Source organism: Babylonia areolata, chromosome 33 (genome assembly GCF_041734735.1).
Source record: "Babylonia areolata isolate BAREFJ2019XMU chromosome 33, ASM4173473v1, whole genome shotgun sequence".
Lineage (NCBI taxonomy): Eukaryota > Metazoa > Mollusca > Gastropoda > Neogastropoda > Buccinidae > Babylonia > Babylonia areolata.
In genome coordinates this window covers 15,518,660-15,540,469 of record NC_134908.1, presented here as the reverse complement: position 1 = coordinate 15,540,469, position 21,810 = coordinate 15,518,660, and the positions used below count along the sequence as shown (strand labels likewise).

General features: G+C 42.7%; 1 protein-coding gene across 1 annotated transcript; it reads right to left on the bottom strand.

The window, feature by feature from the left end:
- Positions 1-2,676: 2,676 nt before the first annotated feature.
- On the bottom strand, positions 2,677-6,447 carry LOC143276888 (uncharacterized). The gene is made up of 3 exons (XM_076581544.1): positions 6,165-6,447; positions 4,742-4,891; positions 2,677-3,051 (listed from the first exon to the last, which is right to left on the bottom strand). Exons 1-3 carry the CDS (start codon positions 6,445-6,447, stop codon positions 2,840-2,842), a joined length of 645 nt encoding a protein of 214 aa, XP_076437659.1. The 3' UTR covers positions 2,677-2,839.
- Positions 6,448-21,810: the final 15,363 nt, after the last annotated feature.

Here is a 21,810-nt window from a genome sequence, read left to right as displayed (position 1 = left end):
TCAGTGCTTGACAACAATAAACTCAACAGAAACACACAAGGCTGTTTATAGTATTTAGGCCAACTCAGCCATAAGTTCTGATTACAGATTTGTTTGAACCAAACACACCAGGCTATTGTAATATTTATTGCCAAATGAGCCATCACTCAAAGGCCTTGTACAGAGATAAATTGTGTGCAACAATAACTTCAGAACTTGACAACAATAAACTCAACTGAACCAGACAAGACTGTGGAGTGATGGCCTAGGGGTAACGCTTTCGCCTAGGAAGCGAGAGAATCTGAGCGCGCTGGTTCGAATCACGGCTCAGCCGCCGATATTTTCTCCCCCTCCACTAGACCTTGAGTGGTTGTCTGGACGCTAGTCATTCGGATGGGACGATAAACCGAGGTCCCATGTGGAGCATGCACTTAGCGCACGTAAAAGAACCCAAGGCAACAAAAGGGTTGTTCCTGGCAAAATTCTGTAGAAAAGTCCACTTCGATAGGAAAAACAATTAAAACTGCACGCAGGAAAAAATACCAAAAAATGGGTGGCGCTGTAGTGTAGCGACGCGCTCTTCCTGGGGAGAGCAGCCCGAATTTCGCACACAGAAATTTGTTGTGATAAAAATAAATACAAATACAAATTATTTAGGCCGCATGTGCCATTTCTTAATTTTTTTTTTCTGATACAAATACAGAGACGAATAACATGTAACATTGACGGTAGTGCTTGGCAACTATAAGCTCACGAGGCTCTTCATAGTATTTTAGGCCGAATTAGCCATCAATTCTTCAAAGGCCTTGTACAAAATACAGAGATGAATTACGTACAACAGTAACACAAGCGTTTAACAGCAGTAAACTCAACTTAAAAACACAAGGCTGTTTGTAATATTTAGGCGGAATGAACCATTTCTTTAAACTCTAAGGCCTTGTACAGAGATAATTAATGTACAACAATAACGTTAGTGACTGACAACAGTAAAAATTCAGCTCAAATACAACTTAATAAAATCCAATCACACAGGACTGTAATTTTTTTTATGATATGTATTTTTTTTGTACCCCATAAGTTCTGGTCAAAGATTTCTTTAAACCAAACACACAAGCTTAAGCTCAAACACCAGGACTATACGATATGTATTTTTGTACCCCATAAGTTCTGGTCAAAGATATCTTTAAACCCAACACACAAGCTTAAAATCAAACACACAGGACTATATAGTTATGTATTTTTGTACTACATGAGTTCACATTAACCAAATATTTCTTTAAACCAAACACTCGAAGTTGTTCACAGTATTTAGGCCGAATGAACTGTACCCTGTAATGCTATCATCACAGCAACATCGTCGTTTAAACACAAAGCTTAAGCACAAACACACAGGACGATATGATACGTATTTTTGTAGACGTGAGTTCTGATCAATTAAGTATATTTCTTTAAACCAAACACACAAGCTGGTTCACAGTACTTAGGCAGAATGAGTTATACGTTGTAATGCTATCACCACATCAACATCTTCGTAATGTGGTTTAAACACAAAGCTTAACTCACTCAGTACGGCCAGTCTTCTCTTCTCCTCTACACAGACCCCTCGGATGTCCAGTGGGTGTCTCAATGACCCAGCCTTTAGCTTCCGTCGTCAGAATTGTGGTATTCTTTGTCAACATTCACCTCTTCAGTATAAGAGCGTTCCGCTTGCAATATTTTGATGATGGTAACTGGGGTGAAACGCTGTTCACGTCGTCTCTTTCGCCGTTCGTATGGAGAGAGTTAAAACACAAACACACAGGACGATATGATACGTATTTTTGTAGACGTGAGTTCTGATCAATTAAGTATATTTCTTTAAACCAAACACACAAGCTGGTTCACAGTACTTAGGCAGAATGAGCTATACGTTGTAATGCTATCACATCAACATCTTCGTAAGGTGGTTTAAAAACAGACAGGACTATACGATATTATTTTTGCACTTAATGAATTAATCTGATCGAACATTAATTTTGTTTAAACCAAACACACAAGCTTGTTCACAGTATTTAGGCCGAATGATCCGTACGCTGCAATGCTATCATCACATCAGCATGGCAAGGATTAAGGTTTTTACTAAGCGGTGCACTTCATGAAATCTGATTAAAAATTAATTTTGTTTTAACCAAACACACAAGCTTGTTTACAGTATTCAGACCGGATGAGCTATATGCTGTAGTGCTATCATCACCACATCAACATCGTTTAAGGGGGTTTAAACACAAAGTTTTAACTCAAACACGCAGGACTCTATGATATGCATTTTTGTACCACACCAGTTCTGATCAATGAAATATTTCTTTAAAAACCAAACACTCAAGCTTAAACTGAAACACACAGGGCTATATCATATGTATATTTGTACGACATGTGTTCAGATTAATTAATCAAATATTTCTTTTAACTAAACACACAAACTTGTTTACAGTATTTGATTAAGCAGAATGAGCTAAGCTGTAATGCTTCCATCGCATCATCACAAGGATATCAGGTTTTTACTAAGTGGTGCACTTCATGAAATCTGCTTAAACATTGATTTTGTTGAAACCAAACACACAAGCTTATTTACAGTATTCAGACCGAATGAACTATACGCTGTAATGCTATCATCATCACATCAACATCGTTTAAGGAGGTTTAAAAACTAAGCTTTAACTCAAACGCACATGACTGTATGATATGCATTTTCGTACCACACGAGTTCTGATCAATCAAATATTTCTTTAAAACAAACACTTAAAAGTTGTCACAGTACTTAGTTAATCTGTGCTGCAATGCTGTTTATAGTACACCAGCGTCGTAAGGATTAGGGTTTTTACTAAGCGGCGCTGCCTGACGACGACATAGCGAACCGGAAAGAGCGAGCCCGGAAGTCGAAAAGCAGCAGGACCATCACCGCCAGTGATGACAGCAGAGACAGCACGTCCAGCCCGACACACCAGGACACAGCCCACGTCACCGGGAAGGGCGGCATCTGGCGGTCAGGGTACCCCGTGGGGAAGACGATCACCGCCACCAGCACGAAGAGAGCTGTCAGGGAGAGAGAGAGAGGAAGAGAAGAGAGGACAGTATGATTGTCAGACCTGGGCAATATCCACATTTCTTCCCCTCCACTCCTCTGTGTGACTGACGGAGTGAACGTCCACGCCTTGCTGTGAACACTGCTCATTCCGTCTTGAGGAGGGGGGCAGGGGGGGGGGGGGGGGTTATTGCCCAGTCCTGTACGTCTGACTATGACCATCAGAACAGCAGAGGAGGCACCTGCTGTCCCCCGACTATCTGGGCTAGAATTTGATTACAGTGGAGAGTATCTTGCCCCAAGTTAATCCCCACTCTCTCGGCCAAGAGGTTTTTTTGGACAGTCGGCATTGGGGATGATTACCAAAGGACAACTAGCCCCCAAGGCTGCAGCACTAAGAGCCAGTGCAAGTTTGTCTCCTAGCTTGAGTCAAGAGTCCTTCACAAAAGACTGAACTGTCAATGATTTTCCATTGCAATAGAGAAACCATTGATCACACACAGCACTCACTTTTCTGTTGGCCCAAATGTAAGCTAAAATCAATCTGTGATGCAAGCTGAGCGTTGGGTCAAAGAGTGGACAGTGCCATGTGGGAATGTACACATTTTCACGCACAACGGTTCCTCCATTGCAATCTGGAACTCATTTCACAGCCTAGTCTTTTGTGAAGGGCTACTGACTCTCAAACTAGGAGGCAAGATTGTACTGGCTGTTAGTGCTGCAGCCTTGGGGCTTAGTTGTCATTTTGGGAACCATCCCAACGCTGACTGTCCTAAAAACCCTCATGGCAGAGAGATTGGGGATGTAACTTGGGCAAGACACTCTGGCACTGTGATCAAATTCTAGCCCAGATAGTCGGGACAGCAGTTGCCTCCTCTGTTGCTCTGGTGGTCATTGTCGGACACGATTGACCATCACACATCATACTCGCGCAAAGGACTTCGTGTACAGGGCATGTGGCATCTTTGCTCTCTCTCTCTCTCTCTCACGTGCTCGTCCGTGCGCACGTAAAGGTACACATTAACACACATACTCACATCACACATATACACACGCGTATGCATGTACATGAATCAGTACACTCTCATACTCAGATATGCGCACATATGTACTTTGTTTTTTATGTACTGTACAAACATTGGAGACGAACGACTGAAAAAAAAAAGGCACAGTACCCCCCTGCCACAAGGTCTTTTTAAGCTAATGACTCAAAGTGCCAAAGTGTCGCTTATCTGTTAAGTATTATTTTGCTTCAAATCTGTTTCTCCTGTCTGTTCTATTTTTTATCGGTTTTGTACCATTTTTTTTTCTGGTTTGCACCTACTATGTCACCAGAGCTTACAGCTGATGACATTAAACATTTCAGTGTTCAATGTTTCTCTCTCTCTCTCTTTCTCTCTCAAAGTTCTATGCTTATGTTTGCACATGCTTAGGACAGTCGGCGCTGTGAATTGACTCTCGCTTCTTCTTCTTCTTCTTTTTTTTTCTCTCAATTATTATTCTTGCCCAGAGGGCCGGATGTAAACAAGTACTTTGTGTTTACTCCTTTACCCTCGTAAAATAAAATTTCGTTCGTTCGTACGTTCTCTCTCTCTCTCTTTCTCTCTCTCACACACACACACACACACACACACACACACACACACACACACACACCAGTTAAACCTTTTTTTTCCATCCCCAAACGAAAGAACGACTGACCACTTGAGGCACTAGCAGCCAGTGAAGCGAAGAAAGCCGCCCTTTGGCAGGACAGTTTCGGCAGAAGGATGAAGATCAAGAGAAGAACGGCGCTGGCCACTTGACCAAAGATTCCCAGGATGGCAAAGGCTTGGCTGACCTTCATGAAAGCTAAAAAAAAGCGGGGTGCGGGGGGGGGGGGGATGTTATTAACACGAACTCAGCCCCCCCTCCCCCCCCCCACACACCTCCCCTCCCCCCTCCCTCCTACCCTCCAGAATGCCAGAAGAACAGCCAGGACAGACACAATAGCCGAGTGGTTAAAGCGTTGGACTTTCAATCTGAGGGTCCGGGGTTCGAATCTCGGTAATGGCACCCGGTGGGTAGAGGGTGGAGACACTATATGTTCAGACCTGTTTGTGCCTGAAAACCCCCCCCCCCCCCTTCCCTTCGTGTGTATACGCACGCACGCAGAAAAGTTAAGATCAAAACATGCACGTTAACTCTCTCCATACGAACGGCGAAAGTGACGACGTTAACAGCGTTTCCTCCTAATTACCATTATCAAAATATTGCAAGCGGAACGCTCTTATACTGAAGAGGTGAATGTTGACAAAGAATACCACAGTTCTGACGACGAAAGCTAAAGGTTGGGTCATTCAGACACCCACTGGACATCCGAGGGGTCTGTGTAGAGGAGAAGAGAGGACTGGCCGTACTGAGTGAGTTAAAGAAACATTTAATCCGTGTCGGTGTTCGGTGGGTTAAGGAGGCAGGAAAATACACAGCATGCATCACTAACCACGACAGGGTCATCGGCACGATGTTGGTCGTGTAACGGAAAGAAGAAGAAGAGGAAGAAGAAGAGGAGGAGGAAGAAGCCGCCGATATTTTCTCCCCCTCCACTAGACCTTGAGTGGTGGTCTGGATGCTAGTCATTTGGATGAGACGATAAACCGGAGGTCCCGTGTGCAGCATACACTTACAGCGCACATAAAAGAACCCAAGGCAACAAAAAGTGTTATTCCTGGCAAAAGTCTGTAGAAAAATCCACTTCGATAGGAAAAACAAATAAAACTGCACGCAGGAAAAATTACAAAAAAAAGGGGTGGCGCTGTAGTGTAGCGACGCGCTCTCCCTGGGGAGAGCAGCCCGAATTTCACACAGAGAAATCTGTGGTGACAAAAACGGAAAGAAATACAAATGGTTACAGATTGTTATACAACAATAAATAAATATAATAAAGATAGTAATAACAACAACTTTATATCATTGTTAACATAATTATGTGTTATGTGTGTATGATTTTCTATTTATGTTCGCATCTTGTTATGTACTATCCCCCCTCCACCCCCCAACCCCACCCACCCCAATATTCCTTGTGACCCCGGTACACTTGGTAATAAAGACATATTCTATTCTATTCTATTCTGTATCAACTTACAAGGCGCCGTGTCCTGATGATGCGACGCCTGGTAAGACGCGCAGAACCAGAACTCGTTCGAAGCGAACAGATTCTGCAGCACGCAGTCTTGCCACAGACCCGTGTGAGCTATCGCGGACTCCCCATCACGGATCGTGCCCTCCATCCAATAGGAACAGCTCACCGAGACCACGTGCAGCACGAGCGCTCCCATGGCAACAAGGGCGGCCACTCGCGAAAGCATGCTGGAGCCTTCGCAAAGTTTGACGCGGAGCTCCGAGTGTTGGTCTTCTTGAATGTGCATGGTGGTGGTTGTTGTAGTTAGCGGATGATTGGTTCTTGTTGTTGTTGTTGTTGTTGTTGTTGCTGCTGCACAAATTTCACTGGTAGAATAGTCACACACACATACACACACATACACACACGTAAATATTGGACGTCAAGTTATCTGTTCGTGTGTTTTTTTGTTGTTGTTACAGAGGAAGATTTCTTTTTCTTTTCTTTTTCTTTCTTTTTTCTTCAAGTTTTATATGCACTGAAAGCATTTGAAGTTTCGTTTGTTTTACAGGAAGGAAAGTTTTTAGAAATTTGATAGAAATTGAACAAAGGCGCTTTTTTTTTATCTGATAATTTTCTTCATTTAAAAAAAAAAGAAAAAAAGGACAATAGTCAAACAGAACAGATTGGGGCTATATATATATATATATATATATATATATATATATATATATATATATATATATATATATATATATATTCTGTTAAGGAGAGGAATATCTGGATGGCTTTTAAATTGCGACAAACACGGGTACTTTCTGTTTCTTTTTGAGCGGACAGCTTTTTCCTTAGTTTGATATCAACAACAGATTGTAGATTGTTGGCATTATGGAAATAAGTATGGTAGATTGTTGGTATTAATGGAAAGAAGATATGGAGTTTTTATCTAGTGCAACAATTAAAGCCCGTTTGAAAAAAGATGATTTTCTTCCTCTGTTTAAAAACAACAACAACAGCAGCAGAATATACATTGTTTATTATGTCGGAAGAGGACCTGGAGTTTAAAAAAAAAATCTTTTTATTATTATTAACAACAAAGGCGATTTTTGACACTTCCTCACTTTAAAAACAAGAAAAACAACAGATTTTTTTCTTTGTATTCTGTGAAGAAAATCTGTAGTTTTGATTAAAGTAACTGCAACAAAGGCATTTTATATATTAGCCTTCTTCCTCAAGTAATTGTTTTGTGGGAAGATCTGGATTGTTTTTTTAAATTACATCAAAGGCGTTCTTCTTTCTTTATAGCAAAAATAAAGCTTTCTTCCAAGGTAAAACAAACAAACAACAAAATACATCTTGTTTGCTTTACAGGAAGAAGATATGGCGCTTTGATTTCATTGCAACTAAGGTCCTTTCTTTTCTTATATATATATATATTTATTTTTTTTATAACTTTCTTCCTCATTACAGTACACACACACACACACACACACACACACACACAGGTTTCGTGTAATCAAAAATCAGTGTGTTTCTTCATTCATACCTTCAGGCAGCCTACAAATTCTGTACACTTTTCATTTGAGTTCAACAACTGAACATCGGTCAGTGAAAGTATACACACAACAAAAACAAAAACAAAAGAAAACAACAACAGAAAACAAAAACAAAACTACGACACCGCAACACGAACAGTCACCGAAGTAGACACAAACGCACAAGTCTCACATACGTTACAGAAGTTCTGTATCCACCATGAAAAGTCCACACACGAAGTATCGACGATGAAATAAAACAGCCCACCCTCCATATTAAAAAAAAAAAAAAAAAAAAAAATATATATATATATATATATATAATCAGACGGAGGAGAAAAAACAAATAAGTGCAACTTTCCTCCAACAAACTGCGAAGCAACTTGCCTGAAACAAACTGCAATTTGCCTCCAATAAACTGCAAAGCAACTTCCATCCAATAATCGGTAATTTATTTTGCCTCCAAGAAACTGCAGTCCAAGTTGCCTGAAACAAACTGCAGTTTGCCTCCAACAATCTGTAATTTACTTGCCTCCAACAAACTGCAACGCAACTTGCCTGAAACAAAGTGCAATTGACCTCCACTAAACTGCAAAGCAACATGCCTCCAACAATCTGTAACTTACTTACCTCCAACAAACTGCAATGCAGTTGCCTCTAACAATCTGTAATTTACTTACCTCCAGTTTCAGTTTCAGTAGCTCAAGGAGGCGTCACTGCGTTCGGACAAATCCATATACGCTACCCCACACCTGCCAAGCAGATGCCTGACCAGCAGCATAACCCAACGCGCTTCGTCAGGCCTTGAGAAAAAATAAATAAAATAAAATAAAATAAAATAAAACAAATAAATAAATAGATAACTAAATAATAATAATTATTATAATTTAAAAATGAATAACTAAATAACTAAATAATAATAGTAATAATGATAATGATAATAATGAAAATAAAATAAATAAATAGATAAATAAAATAAATAAATAAATAAAATAAATAAATAAATAAAAAAGACAACAATGATGATAAATAAGCAAATAAATGCAATTGCCTCTAACAATCTGTAATTTACTTGCCTCCAACAAACTGCAATGCAGTTTGCCTGAAACAAACTGAAATTTACCTCCACTAAACTGCAAAGCAACATGCCTTCAACAATGTGTAATTTACTTGCCTTGAACAAAACTGCAACGCAACTTGCCTGAAACAAAGCGCATTTTACCTCCACTAAACTGCAGAGGAACAATGCGTAATTCACTCGCCTTGAACAAATTGCAGTCCAAGTAGCCTGCAACAAAACTGCAACTTGCCTGCAACAATCTGTAACTCAATTACCTCCAACAAACTGCAATGGAACTCAGTTGCCTGAAAACAAACTGCAACTTGACTCCAAATGACGGTCTGATACTGACGTGCCTCCAACAGCAAGCCGCGAGTTGCCTCTAGAGACAACAAACAATAATTCAGACTGTTCTGGTGTTCAGATGAATTTCCACCAAATTAAGCAGAGACTTGGAAGAAGAACGTCCGATACGTCAACGCTTCTTTTTCAAACAGTCTTACTTTCATAACCCACAATTGTTGTTGTTTTTTTCTCTCTTTTTTTTTAATACTTTTTTTTTTTAACACACTTTTGACTGGTTGGTAAATATCAACGTCTTATTTAACAAAACTCATAAATATACGTTTTCCCCCTCCAGTTCAGGAATCATAACCATGATTGTTTCTGTGTCAAGCGACTCACTCATACAACTATGTGAACTTGTAACAGCAGAAACACACTTTCGAAGCTGCTATGTTTCCCACCTAAGAAGCTGGAGGGCATGATAATTGGTATGCTGACATTGCCCTGTGTGTGTGTGTGTGTGTGTGTGTGTGTGTCTCAATCTACGTTACGGTCTGTGAACGATCAGATAATAATATTTGCCCACAGGGGAATGCGTTGTTTTCGCTTTGTGAAGCCAAGTCGGCTTTCGAGTATGTTTCAGGAAAGCTTCGCCCATGTGGGCTTTTGAAATCATGTCTCTCCGTCTCGTGTTTCGTCCCAAACAAAAAGGAGGCTAAGATTTGTTGTTGTTGTTGTTGTTGTTGTTGTTGTTGTTTTCTACTCTTCTTCCGTTCTTTCCATCGCTCTACTTTACTCATTCCGACTCCACAGAGTTTGTGTCATCATCATCATCATCATCATCATCGTCATCGTCATCACAATAATATCAACATTATCATTATTGTTATCATCGTCATCATCATCATCACAATAACATCAACATTATTATCATTATTGTTATCATCATCATCACCACAATAATATCAGTCAACATGATGATAATAATAATAATGATGATAATGATGATGATGATAATAATAATAATAATGATGATGATAATGATGATGATGATGATCATCATCATCGTCATCATTATCATTGTTGTTGTTGTTGTTATTATTATTGATTTATCTGTCATTTATTTTGATAATCTGGCTCACTATTTTTCTTCCACACCACACATCATGAACTGTACAGAATCAAGCAACCTTAATTTAACTCTCTCCATACGAACGGCGAAAGAGACGACGTTAATAGCGTTTCACCCCAATTACCATCATCAAAATATTACAAGCGGAACACTCTTATACTGAAGAGGTGAATGTTGACAAAGAATACCACAATTCTGATGACGGAAGCTAAAGGTTGGGTCATTCAGACACCCACTGGACATCCGAGGGGTCTGTGTAGAGGAGAAGAGAGGACTGGCCGTACTGAGTGAGTTAACTCTCACCCACCCACCAAACCCTCTACCTCCCCCTCCCCCCGCCCCCCCACACACGGTTTTTACAACACACACAACCTACAAGCGAAACGCAACGCGTTTAGTCAGGCCTTGAGAAAATAAATAAATAAGTAATTTAAAAAAAATCAAATAAATAAAAAAATAAAATAAAATAAATGACCCCCCCCCCCCCAAAAAAAAAGAAAAAAAAAAGAAAAGAAAAAAAGAGAGAAAGACATAAAAATGCGACTACTACTAATAATGATATTTAAAAGGCGCAAAATCCTGATTAAGTCAACTCTAGTCGCGCGCGCGCGCGCGCACACACACACACACAAAGAAATAAATAAGCAAATAAATGTAAAACATGCAGAAACACGTTCACACATACATGCACACACACATGCATAGCAGATATGCAACAAACATGCAGTTTCACAGATATGAAAGCACGATCAAATACACATAAACGTACATGAGCACCAACACGCACACACACACACATTACCATGCACCCCCCCCCCCCCCGCCCCCCTCCTCCACATACTCATTTCTAGGCTACACATCGCAGCTTCCACGGCACACACACACTCACACCCACTTACTTGTACAAGCACACACACACATACGCCCATATCCCCCCCCCCCCCATATATATATATATCTATATATATATATATATATATATATATGCACACCCGCATGTTCCAATATTCCGTTGCTCCCACAGTGTAGACGTACATACACACACATACCTCATCCTACACACACACACACACACACACACACACACACACAGTGTCGTGTTGTTCATGGAGCACGCGGCGATTTTGGAAGTTATTTGCGTCCTGGACACCGCTGTTTGCGGAGTCGCACCAGTTCAGTCTTGGTGGCGAAGTTACTCCCCAATGATCTTCTCTCTGCATCTCCCAAACTCTGTGAAGACTTGTTGGGGACTGCCGCACAGAACTGTTCTCCAGCTGCAGCCAGAGCCAGTTGACATTGCTCGGACAGAAGAGCCTAGTGTGGTCGTGGTGTGTGTCCATCGAGATCGATGATGACCATCGTTGTCATCCAGCTGGGGGATGGGGGGAGGGTGGTGGTGGGTGGGGATGCTCATGAGTCTATGTGTGAATGCGCAGATGGCTGAATAGTCCAATCTGCGCACGAAATGTTCGCTGACAGTTGGGGCAGACAAAGACAGGCATATCATTGTAAGGGAGCTTGTTTGTCTGTGACTTTCTGGCCTGCCTCTTCTGAACAGCTGCAGCAGTCCTGTTGGCCTCGCACAATTTGGCGCCTTTGTGCACAGCAGCGCGCCATTTGTCACGGTCCACTGCAGATTCCTCCCAGGAGTCCGGGTTGATATCAAACGCTTTCAGAGAGACTTTCAGAGTATCTCTGAAGCGCTTCTTCTGACCTCCGTGTGATCTCTTCCCTTGTTGCAGCTCGCCATAGAAGAGCCTTTTGGGCAGCCGATGGTCTGGCATGCGCGCCACGTGTCCAGCCCAGCGAAGATGCTGGGAAGGGTGGCTTTTGCAAGCACCTCCGTGTCTGGGGTCCTGTCTTGCCACTTGATGTTCAGTAGCTTCCTGAGGCATGTTGTGTGCAAGTGGTTCAGCTTCTTGGCGTGTCGTTGGTACACTGTCCAAGTTTCGCAGGCGTACAGTAGTGTGGGGAGAACTTCTGCTCTGTAGACCTTTAGCTTGGTCTCAAGTGTGGTCATAACCCGCTACTAACTGTGTGTAGTATGGAACTGACCACATGGCGTAGTTCGGTCAACGTAGGCGTTTCAGTCACGTGTAACTGTCAAAAAGTTAGAACCCAGTGAAGCAACTAGGCATAGGACAGATTCCTCAGGACAGGTCTGTAGGTTGTGTGTCAAAGTCTGGGTCTCTGCTAATGGTTTTTCTGTCCGTTCTAAGATGATCCAGTACAGCGTCATGGTGTGTTTTGTGTGTGTGTGTGTGTGTGTGTGTTTTTTTTTTTTTTTTTTTTTGATCCAATGAACCTGACATTGGCACCATAGAAGTGAGGGTGTCTATCCTCCATCAGTGCCATTTTGTGTTCTTCAGTTGATTTTCGTCGTTGTCTTTTCGTCATGTCTCTTCATGTCTGTTCGTCCTGTCTCTTCGTCGTGTCTCTTCGTCGTCCTGTCTCTTCGTCGTCATGTCTCTTCGTCGTCCTGTCTCTTCGTCGTCCTGTCTCTTCGTCGTCATGTCTCTTCGTCGTCCTGTCTCTTCGTCGTCCTGTCTTTTCGTCCTGTCTCTTCGTCGTCCTGTCTCTTCGTCGTCCTGTCTTTTCGTCATTTTGTCTCTTCGTCGTCATGTCTTTTCGTCATCCTGTCTCTTCGTCGTCCTGTCTCTTCGTCGTCCTGTCTCTTCGTCGTCGTGTCTCTTCGTCGTCCTGTCTCTTCGTCGTCATGTCTCTTCGTCGTCATGTCTCTTCGTCGTCCTGTCTCTTCGTCGTCGTCCTGTCTCTTCGTCGTGTCTCTTCGTCGTCCTGTCTCTTCGTCGTCCTGTCTCTTCGTCGTCATGTCTCTTCGTCGTCGTCCTGTCTCTTCGTCATGTCTCTTCGTCGTCATGTCTTTTCGTCGTGTCTTTTCGTCGTCATGTCTCTTCATCGTCATGTCTTTTCGTCGTCATGTCTCTTCGTCGTCATGTTTCTTCGTCGTCCTGTCTGTTCGTCCTGTCTCCTCGTCGTCCTGTCTCTTCGTCGTCCTGTCTCTTTGTCGTGTCTTTTCGTCGTCATGTCTCGTCGTCGTGTCTCTTCATCGTCATGTCTTTTCGTCGTGTGTTTTCGTCATGTCTCTTCGTCGTCATGTCTCTTCGTCGTCATGCCTTTTCGTCAGAATACGTGGTGGAAAGCCCTGTGGCGTAAACTTCAAGTTGAGAGAAGTGGAGATATCTACATTTCACGTATGTATGGAATCAGCTACCACTGCATTTAAAGCAAGCACCATGAACTAACTCATTCCAGAATCAACTGGACAATTCTATAAAATTCTAACTTTTTTTTTGTTGTTGTTGTTGAGAGTTTGATGACTATATAAAATGAAGCGTCGAACCTTGACCGAAGTCTGTAACAGAATGTGTCATGAGATCAAAGGAGGGACTGTTTATGAGCTTCAAAGCTGGTTTTTGTCCCTAAACAGAGGAGTGGTGGGGAAGAAATAATGTGGATGTAGCCAAGTTGTTCTTGGCAAGATTCTGTAGTCAAATCCAGTCTGATGTGTATGTGTGCCTGTGTGCGCGTGACTGAAGCACACGAAACGAATGACGAGCGCCCAGAGGCAGGGAGGCAGCCTGCTGCGCAAATGACTCCCGTGTTCGTAAAGTGCCTGAGCCCCAGCTCTCCCTCTGCATTCGTCTCCACATTTAACATCTGTTTTGTCAGTCATTGCAATGTCTTTCTGTAACCCCTCGCCCCCCCCCCCCCCCCCCCCCTCACCCCTCCCTCCACATCCCCACTTTACATGGAAACAAAGACCTTGGTATTTAAACATTTCGAGGAGGAGGAATTTTGTTTAATGTCCCGTCATACATTTCGGTGATTGAAGACATTTTGTTAAAGTATTTATGAATACATTTGAGAATTCTCGGTCAGAAGGGGTGGGAGATGTGAATGAATGGAGAGTTGGGGGAAACTGGGCAAATGAGGGTGAAATTTGAAAACAAAAATCTAAATACAATTACAGGAAATTACTTAAAGGACTTCGTAAAAGAGAAGTCGTTAAATTAACAAGCGAAACAACAGATAATGAATGCAGAAAAGCAAAAACATCAACGTTCTCAGTCACTTGTGAAGACACACTTTCGTGTACATAAGGATTCATCAAGCGACAGTAAAAAAATGATATGCTTAATTGTCAGGTTACTAAAGCATATGCACTTGACATTAGAACAATACTTGGTCCGTAATGAATTTGATAATAGTCTGAGAGTTACACTCAGAATTGGGTCTGGGAATATGACCAAAGTCTAAGAGAGTCAACTGACGAGGTTTTAGACTTGAATTCAAGCACCTAAAAAAGTCTTTCTAGTACATTTCGACTTAAGGAGCAAGGTGGCAGAATGGTTAAGACGCTTACCTGCCATGGGTGGCCGTGATGGTCAAGGTTCGAATCCCCGCTCCTGCCCTTTCTCACACGTTTGACAGAAAAATCAAACTGAGCGTCTAGCTATTCGGACGATACGATAAACCGAGGTCCTGTTTGCAGCACGCACTTGGCGCACTGAAAGATGATGTCCGGGAACACAGTGATTGTCCAATGACAAATATCTGGAGATGAAATCCACTCTTGAAGAACAGAAAAATGTATGGGCATGCCTCAAAGCCTGACTAGAGCGTTGGGTTGTGCTGTTGTCAGACATCTGACTAGCTGATGTGGCGTAGCCGTAAATGGACGCAGTGACGCCTCCTTGAGAAACTGAAATTGAAAACAAACTGAAACCGTAAAAGAACCCACGGCAACAAAAGAGTTGTTCCTGTCAAAATTCTGTAGAAAAATCCACTTCGATAGGAAAAATAAATAAAACTACACGCAGGAAAATACACACAGACACACACACACACAAAAGGTGCCGCTGTAGTGTAGCAATGCGCTCTCCCTGGGGAGAGCAGCCCGAATTTCACACAGAGAAATCTGTTGTGATAAAAAAGAGAAATACGAAATACGAACCAAACGGAGTGTCTTGTCATTTCAGATGAGATGGTGAAACCAAGGATGCTTCACGCACCTGGCGCACTGAAAAAACACAAAAAACCCCACCTCACATCAACAAAAGTGTTGTCCTCTGGCAACATTCTGTAGAAGAAATCCCCTCTGATAGGTACACAAATACACATGCATGCACTCAAGGCCTGACTCAGGGTGTTGGATTATGCTGCTGTCAGGAATCTGCCTAGCAAAATGTGGTGCAGCAGAAATGGATTTGTCCAAAATAATGTCGTCTCCTTGACAAAACTGAAAATGACAGAAAAAAAGGGCACAAAACTCACACACACTTCACCATCAGCTGAACACAAATCACACACGAAACACAAAAAGCCACCCACAACCACTTGGACACATGACTTTCATCATTTATTGCCATACATGCCATCCATCAAGATCTTTTTCTCTTTCTTCCCCCCACACTGACTGAGCTTTCACTGGCCCACTTCTGTTAAAAAAAATCATTCAATATAGGAGAAAAAAAAGATTAGAAAAAAAAACCACAACCACAAACACAGAAACTCCTGATTCAATTGGACATTTGATTGTAGTCCTGTCGACAGCAGAAGGTCACATCAGGACTGACCAGCTAAATAAAATGAAAATAAATATTCCATCACAATAAACACAAAACTCTGTCACATCTGAAAAAAAACCCCAATAACCCAAACAACAAAAACAATAACAAAAACCCATCATCAACAAAAATAAAACCCCAACAACAACAAAAACAACAACAAAAATCCCTGAACCATCACAGTTCATGACATCGTTTTAGCAATTATGCCCCTAAAAGCAAATAAGGCTAGTCTGCACTGAGGATGTCAGCCATACCGCTTAATCTCTTATCTCCGGATAACAAAATAAATCATAAAAAAAGACAACAACAAAAACCCCAAAACCTGATAACAAACACTTCAAAGCCACACAAGAAATCTGTTGTGACAAAAAAACAAACAAACAAAAAAAAAGAGTATTACGATTCAATACCTTGTCATTCCATCATGATTTCGAGAGATTAACAACCGTAACGTTTTGAAACAAAATAAATTTCTCACTCTCACAACAATGTTCTTCACTGTTCACTGGCCCAAAAACCTGATGTGGTAGGGGGAGGGGGAGGGGTGGTGGGGAGGGAGGGTGGCTGGCGCTGCATTGCTATAAACCCATCACAAACATTCTCCATTTCTGACGGTCCTGGGAGAGGGTCAGAGTTTTGCCAATAAAGCTCCTCTGCGTCCACTCAGTGATGTTGTCTGTCCACTTCTTTTCACTGTCTGCCTCGTCTCTTTCCCCACCCCCACCCCCCCTGCACTGTTCCCTGAGGGATGGTCTTGGGGGGAGGGGCGGGGGGCGGGGGGGGGGGGGGGGGGCTTGTCGGATCTGGTCAGGTGGCCATACCGTCTCATTTTCTTTTCTCTCTTTTTTTCCCCCCCACTGCGGTCAGGACAAGTCTTCATACTGACAAACATGCTGTCTGAGAGTTTTTCTGCCTTCTTCATTTGTTATGTGGGGTCTCCTTCAGCATCTCTTTGTTACACGGTCTTTGTAAGAGATGCCAAGGAGGATCCTGAAGCATCTCTTTGTTACACGGTCTTTGTAGGAGATGCCAAGGAGTCTCCACTTCTTCGTTAAAATACTGTCTTTGTAGGAGATGCAAAAAAGAGTCTCCTGAAGCATCTCTTTGTTACACGGTCTTTGTAGGAGATGCCAAGGAGTCTCCACTTCTTCGTTAAAATACTGTCTTTGTAGGAGATGCAAAAAAGAGTCTCCTGAAGCATCTCTTTGTTACACGGTCTCTGTAAGAGACGCCAAGGAGTCTCCACTTCTTCGTTAAAATACTGTCTTTGTAGGAGATGTAAAAAGGAGTCTCCTGAAGCATCTCTTTGTTACACGATCTTTGTAGGAGATGCCAAGGAGTCTCCACTTCTTCGTTAATATACTTTGTAGGAGATGTAAAAAAGAGTCTCCTGAAGCATCTCTTTGTTACACGGTCTTTGTAAGAGATGCCAAGGAGTCTCCACTTCTTCGTTAAAATACTGTCTTTGTTGGAGATGTAAAAAAGAGTCTCCTGAAGCATCTCTTTGTTACACGGTCTTTGTAGGAGATGCCAAGGAGTCTCCACTTCTTCGTTAAAATACTGTCTTTGTAGGAGATGTAAAAAGGAGTCTCCTGAAGCATCTCTTTGTTACACGGTCTTTGTAGGAGATGCCAAGGAGTTTCCACTTCTTCGTTAATATACTTTGTAGGAGATGTAAAAAAGAGTCTCCTGAAGCATCTCTTTGTTACACGGTCTTCGTAAGAGATGCCAAGGAGTCTCCACTTCTTCGTTAAAATACTGTCTTTGTAGGAGATGTAAAAAAGAGTCTCCTGAAGCATCTCTTTGTTACACGGTCTTTGTAGGAGATGGCAAGGAGTCTCCACTTCTTCGTTAAAATACTGTCTTTGTAGGAGATGTAAAAAAGGGTCTCCTGAAGCATCTCTTTGTTACACGATCTTTGTTGGAGATGCCAAGGAGTCTCCACTTATTCGTTAATATACTGTCTTTGTTGGAGATGTAAAAAAAAGAGTCTCCTGAAGCATCTCTTTGTTACACGGTCTTTGTAGGAGATGCCAAGGAGTCTCCTGAAGCATCTCTTTGTTACACTGTCTTTGTAGGAGATGCCAAGGAGTCTCCTGAAGCATCTCTTTGTTACACTGTCTTTGTAGGAGATGCCAAGGAGACTCCTGAAGCATCTCTTTGTTACAAGGTCTTTGTAGGAGATGCCAAGGAGTCTCCTGAAGCATCTCTTTGTTACACTGTCTTTGTAGGAAATGCCAAGGAGTCTCCTGAAGCATCTCTTTGTTACACGGTCTTTGTAGGAGATGCCAAGGAGTCTCCTGAAGCATCTCTTTGTTACACGGTCTTTGTAGGAGATGCCAAGGAGTGTCCTGAAGCATCTCTTTGTTACACGTTCTTTGTAGGAGATGCCAAGGAGTCTCCTGAAGCATCTCTTTGTTACACGGTCTTTGTAGGAGATGCCAAGGAGTCTCCTGAAGCATCTCTTTGTTACACGGTACAGTCTTTGTAGGAGATGCCAAGGAGTCTCCTGAAGCATCTCTTTGTTACACGGTCTTTGTTGGAGATGCCAAGGAGTCTCCTGAAGCATCTCTTTGTTACACGGTCTTTGTAGGAGATGCCAAGGAGTCTCCTGAAGCATCTCTTTGTTACACGGTCTTTGTAGGAGATGCCAAGGAGTCTCCTGAAGCATCTCTTTGTTACATAGTACAGTCTTTGTAGGAGATGCCAAGGAGTCTCCTGAAGCATCTCTTTGTTACATGGTACAGTCTTTGTAGGAGATGCCAAGGAGTCTCCTGAAGCATCTCTTTGTTACATGGTACAGTCTTTGTCGGAGATGCCAAGGAGTCTCCTGAAGCATCTCATTTTCACTGCTCGGATCCTTCTCTGAAGCTGTGCTGTAAGAGTCCAGGACTTGCATGCACGCACACAGGAAAACAAGAGAGAAAAAAACCAGTGCCTGTTGCAGCTTCAGCTGTGGTCTGAGATTTGATGTTCTTGTGTCTCCATATTATACATGGGCTCCAGTCTTGCCAGTGCTGTTGCAGTCTGCACAGACAACACTGTGCCAGCAGCACTCAGCCGATGGAAATCCCAACACCAGTCAGGCAAGACAGTAAAATCTCATTAATTATTGAACACTCCCCCCCCTCCACCCCACCCCCCACAAAATCAGTTACTTTGAATACAGATCGTACAACAACAAAACTTTCATTGAATAAAACAGCACACACATTACAAGAATCACACACACACACACACACACACACACTTTCACATCACCACACACACACACAATCTGACATCACTATCACCACAGCCAAATACACACACACACACACACAATCTGACATCACTATCACCACAGCCAAATACACACACACACACACACAATCTGACATCACTATCACCACAGCCAAATACACACACACACAATCTGACGTCACTATCACCACAGCCAAATACACACACACACACACACAATCTGACATCACTATCACCACAGCCAAATACACACACACACACAATCTGACATAACTATCACCACAGCCAAATACACACACACACACACAATCTGACATCACTATCACCACAGCCAAATACACACACACACACACACAATCTGACATCACTATCACCACAGCCAAATACACACACACACAATCTGACATCACTATCACCACAGCCAAATACACACACACACACAATCTGGCATCACTATCACCACAGCCAAATACACACACACACACAATCTGACATCACTATCACCACAGCCAAACACACACACACACACACACAATCTGGCATCACTATCACCACAGCCAAATACACACACACACACACAATCTGGCATCACTATCACCACAGCCAAATACACACACACACACACAATCTGACATCACTATCACCACAGCCAAATACACACACACACACAATCTGACATCACTATCACCACAGCCAAATACACACACACACACAATCTGACGTCACTATCACCACAGCCAAATACACACACACACACACACAATCTGACATCACTATCACCACAGCCAAATACACACACACACACACACAATCTGACATCACTATCACCACAGCCAAATACACACACACACACAATCTGGCATCACTATCACCACAGCCAAATACACACACACACACAATCTGACATCACTAACACCACAGCCAAATACACACACACACACACACAATCTGACATCACTATCACCACAGCCAAATACACACACACACACAATCTGACATCACTATCACCACAGCCAAATACACACACACACACACACAATCTGACATCACTATCACCACAGCCAAATACACACACACACACACACACAATCTGACATCACTATCACCACAGCCAAATACACACACACACACACACACAATCTGACATCACTATCACCACAGCCAAATACACACACACACACACACACAATCTGACATCACTATCACCACAGCCAAACACACACACACACACACACAATCTGACATCACTATCACCACAGCCAAATACACACACACACAATCTGACATCACTATCACCACAGCCAAATATACACACACACACACACAATCTGACATCACTATCACCACAGCCAAATACACACACACACACACACACAATCTGACATCACTATCACCACAGCCAAACACACACACACACACACAATCTGACATCACTATCACCACAGCCAAACACACACACACACACACAATCTGACATCACTATCACCACAGCCAAATACACACACACACACAATCTGACATCACTATCACCACAGCCAAATACACACACACACACACACAATCTGACATCACTATCACCACAGCCAAATACACACACACAATCTGGCATCACTATCACCACAGCCAAATACACACACACACACAATCTGACATCACTATCACCACAGCCAAATACACACACACACACACAATCTGACATCACTATCACCACAGCCAAATACACACACACACACAATCTGACATCACTATCACCACAGCCAAATACACACACACACACACAATCTGACATCACTATCACCACAGCCAAACACACACAGACACACCCACACACGCACACACACATTACCATCACCACAGCAGACAGACCTTCATCACATTAAGTCTTGGGGGGTTGGGGTGGGTGGACACAGAACGTAAAATTCCCTGTGATATTAACCTTAAAACCTGCATCATCACAAACCCGAGGACAGAGACAACCATTGGTACATAGGCATCTTGATTTCACATTGTTGCCTATAGTCTAGCCCTAGATTGACAGCTCCAATATACCCAGCCAAAACAAAACAAAACATAAAACAAAAAATCACCGCTCTGAGATGCAAATAAATGAAAACACAAAACTGTCATATATGAAACACACAAACAAGAAAAACACACAAAAAAATCCACATGAAAACAGTTCATGGCATATCATCCCAAACAATTGGCAAAGAAGACTAAAGTCTGTTATGAAGATGATAGCCCTTCCTCTGAATTCATCATTCCCAGACTGAAAGAAAAAGAAGAAAAAAAAAAGAAGAAAATCTAAAATACTTCCAAGTAACATTGCAAAACGGGCATCAAGTGCCCATCCCAGTGCTGACAATACTACAGTGTGTGGTTCGTCCGTCGGGATCGACGAGGACCATCTAGTCATCCTGGGGGTGGGTGGGTAGATGACTGATCAGGCCAATCCGCGCCCGGAAGGTTCTGACGCAGTGTGGACAGGGGATGGTGGCGGCTGTTGGGGACTTGCTGGCACTGCTTTTCCTGGCCTGTCTGCGTTGCTCTGCTGCAGCGATTCTGTTGGCCTCACAGGATTTGGCGCCTTTGTGGACAGCTGAACGCCACTTTGGTCTGTCCATTGCATTCAGCTCCCATGTGTCGTGGCTGATGTTGAAGGCCTTCAGAGAAGCTTTCAGAGTGTCTTTGAAGCGCTTCTTTTGGCCTCCATGGGAGCACTTGCCACGTTGGAGTTTGCCGTACAGCAGTTTCTTGGGAAGCCGGTGGTCTGGCATGCGAACTACATGGCCTGCATCAATACTACAACCTTACTGCTGGAGGG

What these genes read in the sequence shown, in the direction of transcription:
- LOC143276888 (XM_076581544.1), bottom strand. Translation starts at nt 6,447, where the DNA reads ATGCACATTCAAGAAGACCAACACTCGGAGCTCCGCGTCAAACTTTGC. An exon ending in TCATCAGGACACGGCGCCTT is followed by an intron (nt 4,892 to 6,164) that starts GTAAGTTGATAC and finishes GCTTTTTTTTAG; the next exon opens with CTTTCATGAAGGTCAGCCAA. An exon ending in GGCTGCTAGTGCCTCAAGTG is followed by an intron (nt 3,052 to 4,741) that starts GTCAGTCGTTCT and finishes TCTCCCTGACAG; the next exon opens with CTCTCTTCGTGCTGGTGGCG.